This window comes from Athalia rosae, chromosome 6, assembly GCF_917208135.1.
Source record: "Athalia rosae chromosome 6, iyAthRosa1.1, whole genome shotgun sequence".
In the NCBI taxonomy this organism is placed as follows: Eukaryota; Metazoa; Arthropoda; class Insecta; order Hymenoptera; family Athaliidae; genus Athalia; species Athalia rosae.
The window spans coordinates 14,030,109-14,054,699 of record NC_064031.1 but is presented as its reverse complement, the minus strand read 5'-3'; the positions used below and the strand labels follow the sequence as shown (position 1 = coordinate 14,054,699).

Here is a 24,591-nt window from a genome sequence, read left to right as displayed (position 1 = left end):
GTAATAAATTCTTCGGTAATTTCTTTCGAGGATTTGTTAAATTCGCCCTACATTTCGATGTGAAACGCTTGGTACACGATGATGAGTATCATACATCCGTAATTCGAAAGGAATCGATGATTCCAACGAATTTAAATACGCTGTCTTTTATTCCCGACGAGCATCAGCTGGGGGGAAGGGGTGAAAAAGCGCGGGAAGCCAGAGCGCGTATTGAAAAGTTTGATATTTATGAGAACGTAGGACACATGTGAGCACCAACGTTGGCGTCCGTGTATTCGTAGCGTGTATATCCAGTTCTCGGAGCCTTCGAATTTTCACAAATTCTCCTCGTTCGGTGCGAGAGCATAAAATAGCAAGGGATGAGCTTCCCGCAGATCTTTGAGGATTTGACAATGATATACAGAGCTGGGCTGCACTTCGTACACGTATAACCACTAGACTACCTCCTCTTATTTGTACATATATTTACTTACGTTGTTGTATGTATATATTCGAAAAATACATAAACCATCTTCGCGAGGCGGGGATATGTATCTGGAATGGCTTCTATACAAATACAGATAGACGGCAAATACGTGGGTACATTCATCGGTGTGTATGAGTTTAAATCTTCTTCCGGATGCTGCATGGCGCGCTGCTTCGCAAATATTCCGTAGGACTTCACACGGGGTGGTCCGTTCGAAGTCGTGCGCTAAAATTTTTCCTTTTATTCGCGAATAGTTTTTCCGTCGCCAGTGGCTGTATATTTATCACTCTACCCTCTATACGCGAGTTGAGCAGCTTCTTAAATTTCCGAAAACCGAGACACTCTCTACGGGATCACCTCGGTGACGTCGGTACGTTACAGGTAACCCTTTGAGTATAGAGAAAACTGTCGAACTTATTTTATTTTACTTCGTCACATCGAAGGAACGTCGAAACGTTGAACGGAATTTTTTTCCCGTCAACTCGCGAGCCTTTCCCGTTCGGGAAACGGGTTAAAAAAAAAATATCACGACGCAGTAATTGAAGCAAAACGTCTTGTTCCTCGTGTTATACACTAGTTTCGAAGTTGGAACTTTTTTGATGGAATCTTTTCTTCAAATGTGGTTGAGTTTTTCCTTTTTTTTTATTTTCTTTTTGTTGCATGGCGCCCCCGTCGAAGTCTTTCGAGTCCAGCGGTGATTGATGGTCGGTTAACGATTTAATTCTTCACACATGGTACCTAAAAAGTTGCGCTTCGTGCGGATCGATCGTACGGAAAAAAGAAAACTGAAAAATAAACTTTCCAAACTACATGTACCGGCAAACTAATTGATGAACTTTCGTATAATTTTCTATAGCGCACTTTTTATTACGATACGTCTTTGATAAATCGAGTTAACGTGTCTCAAAAGAAAATCACTTACAATGTACAATAATATTGGGAAAATGGGTCGCACCTGACATGGCTCGGCTCCAGATTTTCATTAATTTATCGAACCGATCGAGACGTATCTGGGGGGAAAAAAAATTATAGTCGCAACGATTGTGAGATATAGAATCGAAACTGTCAAAACTCTAAGTCTCGTGCTGCACAGACCGTAACGTATACATAGTGCACCTGTAAGTATATACACGGCCTGAGATTTCGCACGACGATTTATTATCCCTTACTCCTTGCCCGGAATTATTAAACGCAAATCGGGTAATATTTTACGCGAGAAAACTGCTTTGGGAATTTTCTCTCACTCTTTCTTTTTTTTTTCCTTTAATTTAATTTAATTTAATTTTTTCTTCCGCTTGTACGTACTTTAGTAACACCGCGATAAATCCCTCCGCTAAGGCTTTGAACAGAAAGTAAAAGAAAGAAAAAATTGACCAAATTCTTTGACCAAAATTTTAACCAATTTTTCGGAAAATGAAAAACACCTGCTCGTTTTTTATTTATTTTTCAAAGAGCGCCGGAACCTAAACGCTCGTCGATACGGTGGACTTACGCGAGGGTTATCTACGAGCGACATATGCGCATAAATTGTCGGAGGTAAACCTAGATGCGCGTTATAAATTCATGGAAAATACTTTCGAGTCCGTTTGCCGATCGGGAGGTACCGGGGCGAAATGTACAGATCCGGATGACGATGGGAGTTTTTCTTTCGGAAAAGCCGAAATCAAAATCATTCCCTTTTAACGACAAAACTCTTTGATCGAAACGCGGCGCGGTTGGCACCGCGTTCACTCTATTTATATTTTTTCCTTCTATCAAAGGTTTCGTAGTCGATCTTCTCTCTTAACTCTCAACGCCGTACGCCGTTAAAGTGGGGTTACTCAAGTGGAATCGAACTGCAGGCGATGGAAGTTTATCATTGATCGCCTCCCACGCGAGGAGGTTTTCATTTCGTTTCCACACACACGTGTATATACACGAAAGGCATTCGTTTCTCCATTCCCTTTTACTTATTTATTTTTCCAACAGCGACCCATCGGTTCTAAGCACAAAAGTCAAATATTTGACAGACCGTAGGCATTTCTAAAATTTACAGTTCCGTACACGTGTAACGAAAAAACCGGAGTTGGCAAAGAATCGTGTAAATTCGAAATATTTTCGGATACCCCCGAATCCCCGTAGAGCGCATTCGTACTGGCGAGTTTGAACACCATCGGTGAGAGGAAATTCGACCAACTTCCAAGTAGATTTCGGTTCAGGCGGTCTGTGTCGTGACATCTGTGGGGTTCGGAGCGCGATGTCGTCCGTATCAGATAAGATGAGACAATCGCTGGTTATACTCAACGTATGAAATGTACGTCGCATCGCGGTCTTCCCGGTGTCTCGAAATACCGGGGGTCGAATATCGTTGTAGTTTCCGCAGCCGGCGTTGAGGTGTTCCCGGTTGTTAAACTTTACATGACAGACGTCGATGGGCTCGCCCCAAACTTTGCCATAACTTTTTGCCCGAAAGCAAACATCGTCGGACGTCAGACCGTACCGACAGTTATACGTCCGTAGGGTTTCTTCGCGTAGGCGAACTTTCGGCAAATATTTGTCGAGCGGATCTGGGCGCGCGAATCGTTTGAAAATTTTGCACCGCTCAATATTGCGGCTGACGACGTCACGGCGGGATCGCCGTACCCGCCGTACGGCCGTAAGACCCTCGAATCGGGAAACTACCCCTATCGAGTGAAAGGGCACACTTAACGTCGCGATAACGCAGAACGTCACGAGGCGAACGCCCACGCGGCACCTGAGCAGGTCGAGCGCCACATGGATTATTCAAATCCGAAACGCTGGGTGGGAGCGAAAAATATTTATTCCGAGGGACGTGTGACCAAATACCGCATTTATACGAACCGGAATTACACGGGCAGAGAGAGAGAGAGAGAGAGAGAGAGGGCGAGGGGAACGAGTATCCGCGCTGGAACGGATTCGTGTAGCGAAAAATGTTTTGCAAACGCCGTTTTTTTTGTTTTTTTTTCTCTTCTCTCTCTTTCGCTTCTTTATTTTTCATCCAGATTTACCGTACACGGGTAGTAATGAACGCACGCCTTGTTGGATTTTAATCTCAACTACCCGATCCAGATTCAATAAAACGCCGTATTCCGATGAGGAACCATGACCTTTCCTTTTTCATTTTCCCGTGCCCCGCCGCCGTACAACACTTACATTTGCATGACGCGGTCGGTCGATTCTCATGCATAAAAAAACGAAAAATAAAACGTCGATTCGGTCCCGCTGGTGGGAAAAAAACCAATATCGAAACGTCGGCTTTGGCTAATAATTTTCCATATCTCTCTGCCGGGCATTAACGGCGAGAGACACACCCGCACTTAATTCCCTCGATCTTTCGAAATTCGGAGAAGACGCGAGGGCGAAAAAAGATACTCCTTAAATTCGAATCAAAAGGACGTTATCTCGGAGGAATTAACGTCGTACCGGTTCGACAAAACTGCCCTGGACGCGAGTTCTTTTCCCCGTCCGCTTCCCGTCGCGACGGTATCCTCGTGTCATTCGATCCCCGGGGAGACACAAGTTCCCCGTCAGGCTCAATCGACGTCAGGTCGTAACTCCATCAGCCGGAGGTATCCGTGGACCACGGTGGACCGTGGGGCGCTGTTATCCCTCAAATGAGACGCCGCGACGCTGCTCCTGTGCGGTAGGCATGTGAGCCATTAATTACGTCCTGAGTGTGCCAGAAACGCGGCGCGCTTGACCAGGTGAAACCAATGCCCCGCACGCGACGTGTACGGAGGGAAGCGCGCGTAACGGCGTGACGAACTCGCCGAGGACACGATCGAGACTTACTTACTACTGGGAACTTTCGCAGAGGGTTTAATTTCGCACGATCGATTCCCCGGGGATATTTTCCGGAATCGAAACGGCACGAGCCGACCCATTATTGGGGTGACGCGCGTCACCGTGTGACTCTAGGTTTCTCGTTCTCTTTCTTGAGAGGGAAAATTTTTTACCGATTCCGAGCGAACTTAGGGGGTTGCAGGTGAGAAATATAACCACCCCTTGAACTCGTATCGTAATAAAACCGAATAGCTGTCACGCGGTATTTTAAAAACCACCGATAAACGACTCGCTATAGCGATCGTCGCGCGGTCGCGGTCTGGATAGCTGGAATTTGCATCGAACATACGCCACAGCAACGCTCATAGGTTCGGCGAAAAAATTCTGGCTGTGTCCGGAAAATACGTTTGTCGATGAATGTTTTGTTGTTTTTTTTTTTTTTTCATTCTCATCCTACGAAATCAATTTCACAGTACACGCGTAGAGGAGGTATTCGCTAACCGAGCGCGCAAAGTGAAATTAGAGCTTTTTGCGATTTTCATTATATAATCGTATCCCAAAAAAATGAAAAAATTGATCTCCCGACCAGCTTGAAGTCACGAATATCGTTGTATATTTTCGAATCTGAAGCTCTCGATTTTTGACGCAAGTCCAAAATTCACGGGCATCGGACGAAAAATAATAGGTGATCATCACACGTCGTCGTCCTTTCGGTAATGAATTAATTCATCGGCGTGGATCCGATTCGGCGTTAAATCATGTCACGGGGTGGGGGTGGGGGCGGGGAGGAGTACGAAACGTAGGTTGTCTGGAGACCGCGATGTCACCGGGTCGTTCACTTTTAAAGAGAGATACGTCCCCCCGAAACGTGTTAATCCCGTCTGTAAGTTGAATGGCTTGTAACGACGCGGGACGCGAGAGTGTACCAACGATGAAAAATAATCATCTCGCAGGGAGTCGGATATTGGCAGCGCGCAATTAGCACGGTATTCAGGGAAACGGAGTGCGCGAAAAACGTCGAATCGCGACCGATCTTATCGAGGGTGGCGGGCGAAAATCCGTTGGAAAACGGAGGAATCCATTCGCTTTAAAACGTCGGTACGTTCGGCCGAAGGGACTGGCGCGTACGGCGTGTGTCCCGCTCGAAAATGCTTTAACGGAATCCCGTACGTCACTAGGTGGTCCGGTATCTGTGCGCCGCCGGTCCTGATAAAGTTAAGCGAGATGTGTCGTAATTTATTGCCGAAGTGACAGTACCGCTGGCGCGAACGGCCCGTACACGGTGCAGTTTTGGAATCCGCGTGTGTGTTCGGTCGGTGTTTGATGCGGTTACGCGGCCATTTCTTCGATCGTAGAGAGAGAGCGCACGGGGTAAACGGCTGCGCCGTAACGTAGGGCCGACGTAAACTGCACCCATCGTTCAGGGGGAAAAAAGTTCGCGAACGCGAGTCGCGCGGCCCCCGAGCTCGACGATGGGGTTGGAAAAATTTTTTAAACGGAAAATAGGAGCGCCCTCCGAATTGAAAAGTCGTTTGCCGATCTCTGTCGATTGTTCATGTCGGCGGATCGTGCCTGGCACGTCGTCGAAGAATGACGTCATAAAGCCCCGTTGAAGGATAAGCTTACCGTAAGGACACACCGGGAGGACGGGCTCCGGAGATATGACTCTCGACTTATCTCTTCTATCTCTCCTTTATCTCTTTATTCCCTTTAACGCCCGCGCCGTAAACGGGGCGGTCTGCGGCCTCGTAGATCCTCGACCGAAGTGTTTTAACGCTGTTTTTTCTTGTCCGTTTATTTTTCTTTTTTTTTTTTTTTCTTTGTCAAGTTATGCAGCTTCTCAACGTAATAACACCCGCTATATCTTGCGGTGGGAAAAAGGATCACCGACGTACTTCCGAAACGATCGTGTTCGATGATTAAATTTGTCGATTCTCTTTTTATTACGAGTCACATTCCGGATGAAAAATATTACCGGGAAATATGCAGTATTGCAAGAGTTTGTAGGCGTATCGAAAAATATTTGAAAAAAAAAAAAATAGAAAAATAAAATAAAATAATATTGCGCATAAAAGACCGCGGCGGCGGCGGCGGCACAGCGGCAGCTTTCAACCTTTCCGAGCTACACCCCTGTGTGTAAATTGAACCAGTTGCGGAATTTCAGCTATTTCCATAGTCTCCTTTGCCAAATGAAATTCCAGAGATGAAAAGCAATAATCTCTGTTTGTCCTTTGTCTAACATTTTCTTACCAGTCCCATTCAACAACACTCGTTGGTGTGCTCAGGATTTGGACGAACGTATAACCCTTGCGCGAGTGAACGGGGAATCTATGAAAGTCCCGTTTGAATTGTAATTCCAATTTGCGAATCGCTACGCTTTCGGAATTCGCTTATTTTTTGATCGTCCGACCTCACCGCTGCAGCCGGCTAAATACGTGAATAACAATTATTAGCTAAAAGAATACTCTAGTTACTAGGGGTGAAAGGTCGAGATACGCGAGACGAGATAAATGCCAGAAATTAAAATTCAAAACTTAGAACTTTGACTTTATTAAATTACTTCGTTGCTCTCCGGAGAACGTGATTGAGGATTTTTAATTAAGTCGCCCGGAGCGGCGTCAATTTATTTTTACCCCACAATAAACTCCTCACCGGTCTCCGATACTGTGACACATTATACCGAACTCACAGGTCGCTTTTTTCTCTACCGGCGCATTGAATCGTCCGTATGAAATGAAACTGACGGCTGGCGTTTTGTTCCAATTCAACAGCCGACAGGGTAATCTTAGGATGACGAGGAATGAACGCTAATTAATGCCTCCGCTCGCGGTGCGCGTAATATTATTCATAAAAGCTAGCGCCGGGGGACGGGGCAAGGGTTAAAAATTCTCATCGCTCATGAATATACGTAGTTCCTAAGCTGCGAAAACGGAGTTTACCGCGCTCTCTGAGAAAATTCAACAAACTTTCAATGATTTTCATCGCGGCGCGGCAGACGAACTTTTCAGCGTAACAGCGGGACCTCGTTCTCCTTCGTCGGGGAAATCGAGCGACGGATGGAATCCGAGGAATTCCCTGCAACCTTGGCAAAAATTTTGCGAGAAAAAAAGGGGTCATTGTTTCACGAAGGAATGCAATCGCTCGTTTTTTCACTTTCCGACAAAATAAGTCAGCGAGTCGAACGGGGAAAGCAAGAAACGTAAATTCATGATTCGCGTCGCGAAAAACTCTCAAGCGTACCGAATCGGCGATGAACTCTTTTAATTGGCGATCGAAAATCGAGTTGGTTGAAAATTCGTAAATATCAAAGAACGAAAAGTATAAGCTGGGTTTATCGGCGAAGTGCTTAGAATGCGCAGATCCGAACAATTAATGGGAGTTTCCAACACCGTGGAAGCAGCTTTTCCGACCATATACTTTCGTTACATTATTTTATCAATTTAAGACTCCATTACCGCGCGATATGATACGGTACAACAAACTTCCATGTTACCTACGTCATCGTGGCGGTGGAGAACTAAGGGAATAAAGTTGAACAATGTACAACTACGGTACTAGTAGAACGCTTTTGAAAGCGGTTACGGCATGCGCGTCGGCGGTTATTTCGAGGCCGGAGTTTGGGGGCAATTTCGACAAGCCGATCGTTACAATGTGATCCATCTTTCAACCCCCGCCGTTTTACTTCTCGCTCCACACACCCCCCTCCCCCCCCATCCCCGTCGCAACTCCGTTTTCCGTTAGGCCTGCGATTACAACACAAACGCAAAACAACATATCAGATGCAGACCGAAATGGAGTGGGGGAAAAAAAAAAGGGAGGAAAAAAAAAATATCAGAACTCAAGGGGTGGCGACTGAAAACCTACGGATCCATTTGTACGGGACCCTAATGTGGGTATAGGATCGCTCCGCGAAAAACTACGTCGGATTAATTAAAGCTCCGACGTTGAGTGCGAAGCTCCAACTGCAGACACGGCGGCGCACACTTATTAGGGTGGAAATATCGCGAGCTCTATTTTTGAACGTCGAGTGGTAGGTATCTCCAAAACAAAAAAAAAAAAAAAATCGACAGTTAGTCGCGTAAGGAAAAGTGCTCGGAAAATTTTCGGCCGGATAACGAAATATTCGGATGTCCTTCGAGGTTTTTTTTTAACGGCCAGACCGAAGGAGCGATGTGAAAATTTTTGAGAACATCTTGGAGCGGTTTCTAAATATTTTTTGCTACTTCGGGAGCGGATAGCGCTTGAAATTTTTTCACTTCATTCGCTATGATATTGAAAGTTCGTGTCTCTCGTGCCGTTGGAATTGATGTTTCTGCAGTTTTGAAGCGTAATATCAGAGCTCGATCTCTCTTTTCAGCCCCCGGTACCGGCCGAGAGGATTTCGTGGTAATATCGGGCCACGTGAAGAGCCTCGTTGATTACTTGTTATTTCATCCTGCAGTCCCTGTGTAAACGATCCGAAAGCTCGCACCGCTGAAAAAGAGACAAAGACTACGCTGTCGAAACTTCGTCGAAACGTCCCTCTTGATGCGTGAAGCTGAAATTTTTTTTACAATTCGCGATACCGAAGAGAATAAATTCGTCGTGATGATTCGTGCGAATATATTTTTCTTCGTTGAACGCCCGATCCTCGCGATAACGTGCAGATATCGTAACGTCAACCGTACAAGATGTACGTACACAAGAGCGATGACGGATGATGAAGATTCATGAATATTTTGCTCGTATAATTTGAGCGTCGCGTAATCGTGAGACGAGGAAATTCAGCCCTCAGTTTTGGAATTATCCGAAGTGGGGGGGAGGGGGGGGGGAATTCCGGAATGTGTTTTCCATATATGGTATTATAGTTTGACGGAGAGTGTGGAAGTGAAGATCGAACGGTCGGATGCGGAGATACCGCGTGTCTTTGTATTACAAATGGCGTCTGCGGAACACCCCCTCGCTCAATATCGATCCACGGTAACGCTGTGCGCAAACAAAAACGTGGGAAAAGTTATCTCAATGTCAAAATGTGAGAACAATGAGGCACCGCTTCGCGTCCCACCCTTTGAATCGGAGGTATTCGATTTGGAAAATATATCAAAGTAAAACGCCGTAACGTATTCAAGTAATCGCGTATCTCGCGAGAGAGAGAAAATTACCCAAAGCACCCACCTACGCGCGATGGGACATCGCTCGAAACTCTGGTCACGATCCGTTGATACGAGGAGCACATTGTTCGGGTTCATGAGCCTGGCGGGTTAAAAATATCCTGTGCGCCGCTTATAACCGTATGCTCAATTTTTTTAATCCGGGGATCTCAGAAATTCGAATCTGGTAGCCAAATTGATTTATCTGTAAAATTTTCATCGAAAAAGTTCAATAGATATTCTGAAAAAAGTGGCACGATTGACGTGAAATGCCCGGTATACGAGAAGGAGCAAAATACATCCAGGTCTTCCTTCACGGGTCACGCTCGCTGCTCGACAGTGGGCGATATGATTAAACCCACGCTATACACAGTACAGGCACGGTGGGGTGAAAATTGTGCTCGAGGATCAGCAGAAACAACCACTATCCCTTTATTAAGCAGGGAGACGGCCGTTTGTATATTTTTTTTCTTCCTACCACGGGATGATAACTAGATTCGAAGAGGTGAAACTTATCAGAAAGCGAATAAAAATTGAAAAAAACCAAAAACGGATTGCATCGAATTATACGGAACGATTTCTGCTGCTGGAAAATGCCTAGTTTTAGAAAATGAAAATTCAAAATGAAAGAATCTCTCAAAGAGCGACTGAATTCCGAACTTCAGCACGTCTTTTGGAAGCAATCGAATAATGCGTTAATCGCGATACCGTAAATAATTCAGTGCAGTAATGGACCCTTCAATTTTCGCTTCGATCGAGTTGTCTCGTCTTTCATTCCATACGATCTCGACCCTTGTATACCATATCTATTATTGGAAATTAATTTGCTATTCTGACGATGTGAAATTCAGTTTGTTCGGAACGATCGCTCAGAGTGTTTCCATCGACGGTGGAGTTTACCTTGTTTTCTTTAACCGAGAGGCCACCGGTTCGCTGCCGAAGCGACGCGACATCCAATACCTCGTACCTATTAACCTGGAAAATATGCACCCATATTTTCCTACCGACTACTTCGGGGGCATGGCGACGGAAAATCATATATCCGTACGTAGATAATACTCGACTGCAGTAGAGGATATAATATTTTCTTCCATGACAAGATACCTGTAAGGAAATTCAGCTGTTGCAGTACAACGTTACCTGATTGATCCCGAACGAGCGATACTCGCAAGAAAAACGAATTTCACTTGGGTTTCGTGAACCGGTGGGGGCGAAGATCTTTTCTTCTTTTTTTTTGTTTTTCTTCTCTTCATCTTCACAGTCACGAGGGCATCTTAATCGTACCCAGTTTGTGTCACGGCCTACGAGTTCCCCTCTCGCAATTAAAACTCTGGTGCTTGAAAATTTCGGGAGATTAATGTAAAAAGAGTCCGGTTATTTTGTCGAATGAACGTAGGAACGGGGTGATGAGAAGACGCGGATGCGCGACCGTGCCGTTTATGCGAGCCGCGTGACTCGTAAGGATTAAAACGAAGGATGTCGGCGTTCCCATCGTATCGAATAATCTAATTAGCTGACCCAACCTGAACACCGGCTTTATTAAATCCGTGCGGAAAACAGATAATTTACTGCAGGTGAACGGGTTACGTAATTTATTGTGATACGTAACAACTGCTGAGTAAAACTTGGCAAAGTATGGGGGAGGGGGGGCTTTTCCTAGCTGGATCAGGAAACAACTGCGCTTCGACTTCGCTAATGGTCCCCGGGGTAACGTCTGGATTAAAACTAGACCGTAGGACGGCCCGGCCGTTTCGAGTTGCTAAAAACACCCTCTGACCTATTTGCCTGGCCCTAGGCTCAGCCCCGTAGTTCGTGTCTCATCCTTATTCATGACTTTGAATTGCCACCCTTTCCGGTGATCTGAGTCCGACTATTTCATTTTCTAACGGTGCAGCGCGGCCGGCGGCCACGTTCGCGCGGCAGACCAAAATCGGGATATCAAGGAGTTCTCGAACCCTGAGAAACTTGCACGTACGTACGCCCGTCAGCGTATTTGTTGTAGAACTGAAGTAGAGAGAGAGAGAGAGCGGGAAGAAGAAAAAAATAAAATAAAATAAACAAATAAAGAAAAAGTTTACCCTCTTGAGAAGTCTGGCGGAAAAACCTGTCCAACTTTTCAAGCACCATTGAGGGATGAAGATACAAATAATACATCTACGATCGCGTGCTGTATATCCCGGATAAAAAACGACTTGAAAACCTAGAGAGTGACCGACCAATTTCTCATTGTCAGCGTTAGATGGGTATACATATCGACCAAACACCGACGAGGTATACACGTATACGTTTCTTCCAGTTTATCAACAGCGACAGATTTAATTCTGCTATGGACCCCAGGTGCCTACCGGCTAGACTTTTATCAAAATGAAAAAAGCTTTCGCTTCAATTTTCATTTTTTCTTATTCTCACACTAAAATCTGTGCGTTATCACCGCGTTTTCGCTCATTTGAATATAAGTTAAACAAAGCTTTTGCCGATGTTACAAACGAGAAGAAGACGGAGAACGGACATACCTACCTGACGATAAGTTGAATTTTTAATTATGTCTGAAACGGAGAAATAATTTCGAAAATAACGCGGAGGTTTCGCGGGTGGTGTATTCTATTGAAAATAACGAGGAACGACGAGAATTATATTTTTCACGATGGAATTCTATTCTTCGCCGTATATATTGCGTATACGTATATACTATATACGGACATATACTCGTACACGAGGCTACAAGGAAAAGTCTTTCTTCCGCGGAATAACAACTATCCCTAAAAAGGAGCACTTGAAAAATTTTGAAACTCTGCGAATTCTCTCACGTTTGTCGCACACGATCTACCTCCATCCCCCCGATCCACGCGGGGTAAAAAGGAGAGTGCGCCGGTCGTCCACGACACGTAAGAAAAAATACGAAATGGAAGCTGCTGGGTGGAAAAAAAGTGAAACTGGAACCAAGCCATGGGCAACAAGGTCGAATGCGAGATGTTGTGTGTAACATTACCACGTACACGTATACTACATAATGTGTATATACATATTAGGGTTGAAGAAAATTTTTTCCACCTAATGATCACTCGATCGATTGTATGAGTAGATGATTTTGGCTTTCAGATGTGGATTCCTAAGCTGATTATACCTGAGATTACTCTTGAAGAAGCAAAAAACAATTCGATTTTTGAGCAAGAAATGAATCATTGTTTTAATTGGGTTTAATATGCTTTTCTTGCGTATTTTGACCTCAGGAGTCCGAATCTGAAAGAAAAATTAATCTATCTCTAAAATTGACCGAGTTATCGCTAATTTTCAGCTTTTTGGGGCCAAAAATTGAAAATTGATTTTTTAGTCTATCTAGATGTAATTTGAGCTCAGGAATCCGAATCCGAGAGGAAAATTGATCTATCTGCAAAAATAATCGAGTTATCCTTATTTTTTGGCATTTTTTTGCATAAATTCGAGGATATCTCGAAGGGAAAAAATCGTAGCTCAATTTGGACAACGGATTCGTGTTCCTGAGGTCAAAATACATAAGAAAAGTGCCATACGATCAATTTTAAAAAATAAAAATTTTTGGCCAAAATTTGAGATTTTTCCAAGGGGTACCCCTTACAATTTTTTCAAATTTTGGCCAAAAATTTTTATTTTTAAAAATCGATCGTATGGCACTTTTCTTATGTATTTTGACCTCAGGAACACGAATCCGTTGTCCAAATTGAGCTACGATTTTTTCCCTTCGAGATATCCTCAAATTTGTACCAAAAATCGCGAAAAAATGAGGATAACTCGGTCATTTTTGCAGATAGATCAATTTTTGTTTCGGATTCGGATTCCTGAGCTCAAATTACATCTAGATAGACTAAAAAATCAATTTTCAATTTTTGGCCCCAAAAAGCTGAAAATTAGCGATAACTCGGTCAATTTTAGAGATAGATTAATTTTTCTTTCAGATTCGGACTCCTGAGGTCAAAATACGCAAGAAAAGCATATTAAACCCGATTAAAACAATGATTTATTTTTCGCTCAAAAAGCGAATTTTTTTTTGGTTCTCCAAGAGTCATCTTATGTATAATCAGCTTAGGAATCCAAATGTGAAAGCCAAAATCATCTACTCATGCAATCGATCGAGTAATACCGAGTCCCGCGCAACAGTAGCTTTGGCGGCAAAGCGATAAGGGTAGCGAAGAAAGCAGAATAATAAAAAATAAAATAAAAAAAGAAGCGTAAAAACATTGTGTGAGTGAGATACGACGCAGCGTCGATTACGTCGCAACCTTGATGGCATCCGTGAAAATGACGTCATTATAGGGTCACAGTTTTTCTACGCGGAAGTTTCCTCCCCGAACTTTGACCTCGTTAAGCATCAACGATCTTCGGTAGAATCGGGGGAATTGCGAAATTCAGGAATACGTGGAGACGAGCAAAAAGCACGGGAAGTTATCGCGTGTATCGACGATTGTTCTTTAAGATTAATTAAATAGGGACACTCTTTCGACGAATATTTTTATGTACCTTGCGCTCGAAGCCGATGGTCGTTTGCAGGAAAATATGAAAAACGACCCTTTCTCCCCCGAAATTTACTGCCCTTAAGATCTTTTTTTCAACCCCCACGTAGCCGGGCGTGGGCTTCCAGGCTTCACGATCAATTAGCGGTGCAGTGGTTACCAAGTTGAAACAAATAGCGATGATTAATCACGTGGGCGATGCTTTAGGGTCCATTTAATTGACGCACATAATCCCAAAATTTCGTGATAAACCTCCGTCAGATTTTACCCGCACACCTGTGTCCCGGCAGCCTTGACGTAGCTCGCATCGTTTCCCCGGTGAACCCCAAAGTAAAAACGAGGTGCTCGATAATGGCGTGAAAAAATTAATTCGAGTACGAGATTTGTCGGGCAATTTTTCACTCGGAACGGCAAACCGGCTGGTAAATAAATTTGAATTTCGTACGTCTGCCTCGGCTAGTTTCACGCTGAATTTCAATCCCATGGTAATTCTAAGCGTCGTTCGTTGCAAACAAAGTGCCCCGGGGCCCTAAGTCAACGAGGAAACATCACAACTGGCTTTTCGAGATGGGCCATCGACACGCTCGATTCACATAAATTCCACAAGGAGTTTACGGTTCACAATTTCAAAGAAAAATTGATTCATTCTCGATGGACAAACGGAATAGAAGTAGCGAGTAAAGTACAAGCAGATGAAACGTGGCGGAATCGGAGTGTCGATTCGAAGCGATCGGAAAATTTTTTGTGAAAATGACGCTGCGTCTCGTAGTTGGGGTTGGTGGTATTCGGTGGCGGTCAGGTTTCTCGAATATCTAAATAGGCGCGGTGTATCCGAGAACGCGGATCGCAGTCAGTTTCAACGTTTCACGTTTCGAGTTATTCAGACATTCATCGGTCGCAGGATACATACCGTGGGGGTGTATCGAGTTGAGTATCGATTATTCGAACGAGTAGAGCATCCGGCGATCCCCACGCGGTGACAATTTTCTGATTGACGACGAGCCCCGAAATCAGAAGTAGAGTGGAAAAAAAAAGAAAAAAGGGAGAGAAAGAAATCATCAATTCAGCGGATATCTTAAAAGTGGTTTAAAGTGATTACCGCGCAAAAGGTGCGACTGGATAAGGTGAACGGCGAATAAAAGGGCGGAGGGAACCTCGGATTCTATTATTCTCGGGGGGATTCCGTACACTCCTTCTATATCTGTAGCTCCTTCGAGTTCCCCCCCCCCCAAGGCCCGAAAGCTCTGACCCCCTTCACCCGCTGCCGTTCTTCTCCTCCACCTCCTCATGTATCTGAAGTCCGCCCACTTACTTGGGCTTTTAGAGGGTGAATTTCGTGCTGCTCCTCGGTTACTCTCACCCCTTGTCAAACTCACCGCGTTGTAAGATTCTCTCGTTTCTGGTTTTTTTTTTTTCTTTTCTCTTTTTTTTTTTTTATTTCTCCATTTTTTCCCCCCTGTTACGCGGAGATTGACGAACTTGCGGTAATACACGCCGTCGATAAATTATTTTCGAACTTGTTCGATGCCGTTATAAGAGAATCCGATTCTCTTCGCGATGAGATCACAGCGTAGTGAAAATACGAGGTGATGCGTGATTCTTGATCGGTTTTTTTATTTTTCGTTTTTCAGACGGTGGGGTGGTCGGAGGTTCGGGAATGGGTCCGGTGGTGACCCCGCATACCCTGGAACTGACCGCACGCGGAAGGGTTACTCTACGTTCAGCGCCACCGGAAACAGCGAGGGCTTATCTACCCCCCGAATATCGTCCGGGTAAAATGTACTCGGACACGGACTCGGAGAAGGTGAGAATATCAACGCGCTAGGAAACACCTCGTGCCCCTTTTTTTCCCCCTCGTTAAATTCATTTCACAGAAAATTTAAAAAATTGACCGACAATTCTTCATCCATTCCGTATCTCGCACCACTGTCTCCCAGTTTCATAACAATGGTGTATATCTCGGGATTACGTTTCACGTGAAATGCGAAAATATCTAATATAATACGTACTTGTTACTCGTCGTCTTCGTTTTACTACTCCGTTTCTTGAATATTTAAAAAGGTAATCTGCATGCGTTTAAACGCGATGGGAATAATTTTCTTCATCTGTTTGAAACAGTCTTCATATTTTCCGCGCACCCTTTTTTTCTCCGTTTCTCTCATTTTATTTTACTCTCATTTCTGTGTCCTATTTTCATTCTTTTCTCTCGCTCTTCTTCCTCCCTTCGTGTTCTTCGTCCGTTCATTTTAGTTCGTTTACTCGCTCGAGCAGCCCACGTATAGGTTCAACGCTACATCGCTACCAGAACTCTAAGGTTCTCGGCACACACTGGTCTTTATTTTTCCATTTTATCTACGTATACCGATAATACCGATACACAACTCAAAGTTTCCGCATTATTTCAAATACATAGCCATGCGTCATGTCCTGATACATTACATGACCTACGTACTGCTAAAATAATCGAAGAGACAGCAAGGTATCAAAACTCGAAACCCGAATCGTTGGATGAATTTTTCAAAATTATTCAGCGACACAATTCAGATTTCCGTCTACCGGTGATATTCCAAGTTTTTTACCTACCGTCAACGTCGATTTGTGATGTGTATTTGAATTTTTGTTTTCAAATCACGAATCTTTCTAAAAGTCAAAGAGAACGACGAATGAGTTCTACTACGTTCGAATATTCCACTCGATCATATATACGCGCACTTTTATTTGCGGTGCAGGGTTTCAAAATATAACTTCCTCTTTTGAGTTTTATTCCACTTTTACCTCCACTCTTTTATTTCACCCCCCTTTTTTTTTTTATTTTTTATTTTATTGCCCTGTACGTCAACAGCAAAGGCGAGTTGATGGTGGATCGACCGTTTGTTATTCCGCACCAGCGGGTTCAGCTGTTTCGGCTTAAGAGACGCACATAGATGTGGGTATAAAAGTACAAGAGGTGAGAGGGGTTCGGATGGAAAATCCTGATGATTTTTATTGCGGCAGAAACAATTTTGAATTTCCAAATAAATATATCGGAGCAAGATTTTAATCAAGCGATTCATCGCCACTCCACGTTCTCCTCTCCCCGTACAGCGATTTATCGGTGTATTACACGTAGCGGCGTGCGATTCCGTACCTCCCGCACCTCCGTGTATACATACGATGAAAGTTTGAGACAAAGCTTTTGAAAGTTTACCGAACGTTTTGATCACGTTCATTGTTCACCCGGAGGCTGCACGGTTACGTCCGCCGTACGGGAGCATCGCCGAAGTCCTGAAAGCTCCGAGAGTGTAACGATCTACGTACGAGCGAAATAAAAGTAGAATCGCGCCCGGCTGATCGAAAAGCTTTTGATTTTACACGTCCGTATTTTATGCAGTAACAAACTCCGCGACTTTCGGTATCTGATTGTATTTTCTTTTTTGTTTGTTTTTTTTTCTCCATCATTATTTCGAAACCGCGACACTCCGCGTAGATTCCATTTTGACGAGTTTATTCCGAACGACGTTCTCGGTACAATATTTGAATTCGTATTCGAAAATAGAAATATCTCAACCGCGCGTAGTAGTTTCTTCTCTATCCGGTTGTGCGATTTTTACTTTGTTCAAGAATCGCGAGTATCCAGAGTTCGTTACAATCGGCGCGTATAAATATTCTCGATTACGCGTATACGGCGGGTGAGGGATAAAAATTTATCATTCCGCGATATTGCCGCGGAAAAGTGCAACTATCTTATTATAAGTGTCTGCCGCAGACGTAGTGAATGTATACCTTATTCGCGTCACCCTACGGGCATATTATGTACAACGATACGGAGATTTTCTCGTGGAAAAGTTATGAAAACTTGAGTCCCGCGAGTGCTGTATGATCCTCGGTTGAAAATATCTTGAATTTTTCTCTTTCGTAACACGATTATTCGAATTATCCGTTTAGTTTTAACGCGACGCTTTGATTTCGAATCGCTTCAACGACCTCGAATGAATGTTACCTATTCCAAGGGTGAAAATTCCGAGTTAGGTAGAGATAAAACGTGAAATCTCCGACGCGTCTAGTTTTATCAATTTTTAAAATAGCTCCCACTCGGCTCCCGTAACTGCCAACACCCCCGGAGGTGCGTTGCTTCGAGGTAGAGCTGCAGGAGAGGTCAAGTAGAATTAAGTGGATACTCTTTCGGTAGTCGGAAAATAATGTCCAACTGTTATCCTGCCGTAGACATCCCTTGGATCGAGAGAGAGGGTAAAGAAGAGTAAAAAATAAAAGGGCTGAGAATAAAAAGGTTTTACAATTCCAATAACAAGCTAAAAACACACCGAACTGAGCTGCATTGAAGCACCAAGGAAAACATACCGCCCTTCACCGGGAGGAATATAGTTGCTCGATCTACGGGGTGGCCCAGAAACGACTTCTAACCGCGATTCGTATGCCGATTAAAAACCAAAGAGAAAAATGGGGATTCTCAAAACAAAAAAAAATAATCAAACTGGTTTTTTCAAAGATATTTCGTATCTCTGGAAAACTTGATTCTCCCCAGAAATTACATCTCATTTCGTCTGGTCCTTGGTGAGGGCGTCTCTTTTCCAGCCAGAGTTTTTCTCGTTGCATACCTCAACTCTTCCCTGTGTCCGTTCGAGTATACCGTATATAGTAGGACGTGGGAGGAAGTGGCCACGGGAAATAGCCGCGGGTGACGAACAATGGCTGCTTCGTGCAATAAGTACGACATGCTTTTCGCACACGGGTATAAGCTTTGCTCTTCTCTCCACTCGTTTCATCCCCCGGTTTTCCCTATTTTTATTTGTTTTTTTATCCTTCCTTCTCGTACGCTCTTTCCATCCCGTTCCGCGGAAGCCTCTGCACACATCCTTCCAGGCTAGGCGATGAGTTCACAGCTTTTCCTCGATGATTTACGAGGCGTTCGCACCGATGGACACTGCGTAAATATCAAAAGCAAGAACGCGCGCGTTGGGCTTCGAAATCAAACCCCGCGAACGATTTGGCATCGCAAGTTGCAGATTTTGATCCCGAGACAATCGTGAGATCGAAGATGATTATCTCGAGGTGACGCAAAAGTTCGAGAGTGGTTGAAAATCGGGCGTAATAATGGGGTGAAGAATTTGGGTTTTAAATTAGCGGCGCACCTTTTTTATTATTCATTTTTACTTCGCTGAGAAACATTCCACAGAATTGTGGAAAACCAAGCGTTGCTGATGCCCCTTGTGTTACAGTATTTTGTGATAAATTAATATAATAAGTGAGCCGAGTTATTTCGCGGAATACATCACGAGCTGCGGCATTCTTAAAAAAATTCATTTAACAAAAAACTCGGGCCATTCAACGCTTTAATAACACTATTTAACTTACGCGCTGACCCCGGAATGCCACTTGAGACCTGAAAATCTTAACTCGCCTGATTCATTCGTTTTATAAAATTCCGTAACACGCGCAGCTTTTCTTTTACGCAGACAGCTTCGGCTAATCAGAATCCAAATGCAGCGAAATTAAATGAATGACTCCAACGGAAAAAAATAGGTAAAAGAAATCCTAGTTTTCCGTACGATTTTTTTTTTGAATTTTTCGAGCGATTGCAGTTCGATATTTGGTTGATGTTAATGCGATCGTTAAACTCGCGTTACGATATTATCCGAATTGAAACCAAGTGACGTTAAATAAATTTCGACAATTAATTCCGGAGATGAAGGGCAAACGTTCCGAACTGCGATAACAAATTTTCAGCGGGATGTGATCAACAAAAGTGTTCGCCGAGAGACGCCCTTCGGGTTGGGGGCTCGTACTTCGCTGTCCTTTTAGCCATGGAAGGCGGGTTTTCGGTGATTTTAGAATCCCCGTGATTCCGAGGTGGGATACAGGGGTGATTCCATTATCCTCGGAGTATAGGTGGGGCCAGTAGCCCCGAAGCTCGAGGCGGTCCTTGAGCGGCGGCGGCGGCGGCGGCGGCAGCGAACGCGCGGCAGCGTCGATCTCCGCGGCGCTCTCGAAAGTTCGTCGTGAAGAGAGCTCGTCGGTGAGTCGCGAGATTATTAAATTATTAATTAATCGCGTTCCCCGTGGCAGCGACGGAAGCCGGTAACCTCGTTAACTTTCGAGTGACTTCGATTGGTCTCGAACCGGTAAACACTCCGTAGCTCTCTCTACACCTACCAATTTTCACCAGCGTAGCAGCGCGTGTACACCGATCGAAAGATATAAACCGGAATAGCTCGCACCGCGGAGAACGTAAGGCTCCGCGTCACCGCGCCGGTGCCTTCCGTTACCGGAGTAATTAGCGGGTAATTGTACTCCGAATGTGAATAACCCGAATATTTGAACGAGATGAACAGCGCGCGGCCATTTCGTGCCTCGGAAGACCGGCGATATTCTTTTCTTCCCTCGAGCGAAAGCAAAACCCGCTTCACGAGCTTTCGCCGACACACGCGAGGGGCTCGAACGTGCATGCACGTCGTATATCCCCTCGGTAGGGAAATCGCCTATGTACATTTTATCCATAATTACGTACATCGGGTTTTATAGTTGATCCCGGGCAAAGGTGGGTTATATACTTCGCACAGAACAGGTTTACCATTTTTCTTTTCCGCCCCTCTTATTTTTATTTATTTTATTTTACCTCGCCGCTTTTTCTTCTTTCTTCGCAGAGTAAACTCCTCGGAAACGTCCCAATTCAAACTTTTCTTCTCTTCTCTTCTCTTCTTTCTTTCTTTCTTTTTTTTTTTTTTTTCGTTCATTTAATTTTCTTTTTTCCACCTTTGTAATCTATTTTGAAAATCGGGTGCACGGCTCGCTTTCAGAAAAGAGCTTTGCCACCCCGAAGGGGTGCGCGCACCGCGAGTGTTGGTGTTCGCATTCGCATGGTTACACCTTTACACGTGTACATTACATCTGACACACCTGTGTACATGCGAGGGGATGTTAAAATTACCTACCTGCAAGAGTACCTGCGAGCGCTCTGCACTTAGCTCCGGGGATGTTCACTTCGCGTAATTTTCTCGAAGTGAAACGCTGCCGGAGGATAAAAATTTTTTATTTTATATCCACTTGTTTTTTTCGTTTTTTTTTTTTTTCATCTGTTTTTCTTTCATTTCAACCTTTACCTGCGCAGCTATATAGAAAGAGACTTCTCCGGTTCCGGATGCAGCGAGGAACCGTGTCTTTTATTTGATATCTCTATGCGATCCTGTCCATTTTCATCGTGCCACTATTACCGCGAGTTGTTATATATATATACACGGACGTTGATACGTACGTAGAAATCAAATTGGATCGGTATACATTCGGACGATACAACAATTCCGGACCGTAGGAAACTCAATCCCATGGGAAAGGCGCAGGTCATATCGTGCACACGCGTATACATATATTCAGACATATAAATTACCTATGCCCTGCATGTTGTTTTCCTGATGAGAAATGTTCGCGAGGATCCCCATGCGGCAGAGAAACTGAGGACATTCGGTCTCATTCTCCGTCTCCCGCATTCGCCGGCTTCGTCAGTTTCGAGGGGACGCCACCTCGGCGATCCTCGTGGGCCCGGATCGAATCCGGTAATTTTACGGACGCAGACGTTGCGGACGATACCGAACGGAAAGACGAAAATAGTCGCTTAATTTGCGATCGAAAATCACCGTGAAAATGCGACGAGGCCTCCGAACGAGAGTACATCGTTCACCTATCAATTTACATCGTTCTCGGATCGATGGGAATCTTTCGCCTTATCGCGCACAGGCGATATCCATCCATCGTTTTCCGAGGATCTATTTATTCCTTGTCAATCAGCCGGGTGAATCTCGTTATACCTATACAGGAATCAGATTTGTATCCAACAGGTACGTTGTACGACCGTAGCGAGTGATTCGATCCTGAAAGGCGTCGATCGATAAAACCACCCTCGAGATTTCTCCGGATAAGAAAAACAGTCTAATCCATTTCGGCGTGTAAATTTTCACCCAATGCATTCTCTCCCTCGCGCGTTTTTCCCCCCAAATAAATTTAAACGAACGGTTCAACGTCTCGGCGACGCTCGGATGACCTCGTTCGCCCTTTCAAATTCGTCCGAGCTTTTCAATTTTATTGTTATTTATTTTTTCGCAGATGTGGATGTACTCCCTCGGACGGGCTCTTCTGGATACGACGCCTCGTGGTGCAGCGCTGACTGGAACTGGGTCCGTATCGCCGTCCTCTGCTCTCCAGTCGGTTTTGGCAGCCATGACGGAGCCTGACCCCCACCGAAGAGCATCCCTCATGAATCTTCTCGATGTAAGTACTCGCCCTGTACGTCGAGACTCAGCAGTTTGCGAGAGATGCGCGATTTATTACAGTGGGTGTGGTAAAATAAAATAAAATAAGAAGACTCGAAGCGTCAAGTCGTATAACGCGAAGACTAATATTTGATATTTGCGCGGAGCGGGAACATACGGACGTTCGAGGACGTCACTTCGAGGGTTCAACTGATTCGGAGGTTGGATATTTTTCCATATCCCTCGTGCGCGTAGGTCAGACGACGTTGCGCCGACTGGGTAAAGGGTTGAACGATCCTTTGTGGGCACGCACACCGACGGGGGTTGAGTCGCGTGTTTTCGCGTCCCTCGGATGATAAATGTACAATAAAAGCCTCGGTAAAGTTGATGCTCACCGGCTGTTTTCGTTCGTTTCTCATATTTATTGTTTCAAAGATAAAGCGTTTCAACGTCCGAGGTGGGAAAATTATTTTTCGCCGTACGTCACGTCGCCTAGCGCGCTTAAGTTTCCCACTCGCTCGTTACCGCGTACCATACCACCCCTTACCTCCGAACAACGGCGACTCGAAAATTTTCCATTTACAAAACCCCCTTCCGCGCTCGCTTTGTCTCGGCGTGAAACGCATCGGGTACATTCCTTCCACTCGGACACGGAAATGCGCATTTTTTCCACGGTGCCGAAACTCACCCCGCCGTTTTCTCGGACCGACAGTGGAGCCTCGAGACTCTCGCGTTTGCGATGATTTGAAAACGAAGGTCGAAAATCCGAATCCGAATCGATCGCGGAGTTACTCGAAACCCGTTTCCAAAGATATCGCGGATTCGTAACAGCGACGGGGGAAGTAACCTAGCCCTCGTGCTTACGGAACCATGATTTACGGCGGAAACTTGCCACGGACGGAAATATCTCTACCCGGGCAAACAATAATTCTACGAATTAATTTACGTTATAGTCAGGGATACGGGCTGCAGCCCGGGCTTCTCTTCGTATACCTGTGTAGGGTCGGCATCGCGCTAGGCGTGTTACCTATACCTTGGCAACGAGGAAAAGCTCTTGCGCTGGCGCTCCACGAAACTAGCTTACCTTATAAGTGTGCGGTTTGCATTTCCGGCGGTCCTCTTATTGGACCAAAAATTATATTGTTTCGGTTACGAGCGGTTGACCCGTCCACTTTGACCGTGAAAAAAGTGACGCGGGGGGCGTCACGGTTTATGTTAAACCGTGATACTTACACCACTCTACCTATGATTCAACCCCCGTCCAGAGACGGCACCTCCGGCGATACGCTGAATAATAAACCAATTTGCTTATAATTAAACTCAGGCGGTGTTCGCGGCGACGTGTAACTCGCCGCGTGTACATTATAAACACACGTAAATAGAGTACTCGTAAATATAACGGGAACAGAAGTACGTACAGGGTGCCTCGGTTCGGAGCGTCCACCCGGATCAGCTGCACCGAATGCAATTCGGATTGAAGAAATTTCGATAACGAAAACTCCGGATCGATGCTCGAGAATCACTCGTTCGTTGATAGCGCAGCCATAGCGAATCGCGGGTATATCCGAGACGTATTTTCGCGGCGCACAAATTATTTTTCGAACGAACGTCGAGTGATTCACCTCGCGGCGAGACTCCCTGTATAACGTACGTAGTAGTGTAAATTAATTTATGAATGCAAACCGCGTGCCTGAGTTTAATTGTGATGTAAATGACAGTGTAGCTGGCCATGGCAGACGCGTCACGTGAATGTTTTATACGAATTTAACATATTACATAAACATATATATATATATATATATTTACGTACGTATACATATACTTCTGTTTTCAGCGAAGCAAAAAATTATTTTTTTTTCTCTGGCTTTTTCGCACCCTGAGTCCATCCGTCGTAGGGATTTCTTGGTGAAATCGTCATCAGCGGGTCGTTAGCGTAATTAGATGTTCGACGAGATTTCGGGCATAAAACGAAGTAAGACAAAATACGGAAAATTTTTCTTTCGAATATCGGGTGATAATTATGAGTTAATTAATTATTCGTCGAATGCTTCGCTGCCCCGACACTTTCCTCCCTATTCAAAGGTCAAAAGTAAAGAATCTGGACGGGGCGACGACGCTTCTGTGTTTTCGGAGGTAAACCGAGCTTTCCGTGAGTCTCCTGACTGCGGAAATTTTCAAACTCGCAAATCTTCGCACCAACGTTTTTCAATGCCACGGAAAAGTCGGCGGAATTCCGGAAAAGCGGTCTATTTTATTACCGCGGCGAACCGGAATTATAAACAAAAAAACCAAAGACCAGTTACTCCAAGTCCTCCGAAAAGTCTTGGCGTACGTCGAACTTGCAACGGGGTGTACAGCGCGAGTGTTCCGAATGCTGCTGCGGACTCGAGCTTTTCATCGGAAGAATCGTTTTTCGTTTCTCCTTTTCTCTTTCTTTGTAAACGGAACGAAGGTTTTGTCAGGTACTTCGAAAGTAAGGGATTATA

The 24,591-nt window shown here is 44.7% G+C and overlaps 1 protein-coding gene across 5 annotated transcripts in view; it reads left to right on the top strand.

The window, feature by feature from the left end:
* The window catches only part of LOC105687582 (tyrosine-protein phosphatase non-receptor type 13-like), an 88,164-nt gene that overhangs the window by 39,042 nt on the left and 24,531 nt on the right, over nucleotides 1–24,591 (top strand). For all 5 annotated transcript variants that reach the window (XM_048657339.1, XM_048657335.1, XM_048657337.1 and 2 more), the window contains 2 exons: nucleotides 15,497–15,669; nucleotides 21,960–22,124. In XM_048657339.1, the coding sequence (XP_048513296.1) occupies nucleotides 15,497–15,669; nucleotides 21,960–22,124 (338 nt within the window). The remainder of the gene's footprint in view (nucleotides 1–15,496; nucleotides 15,670–21,959; nucleotides 22,125–24,591) is intronic.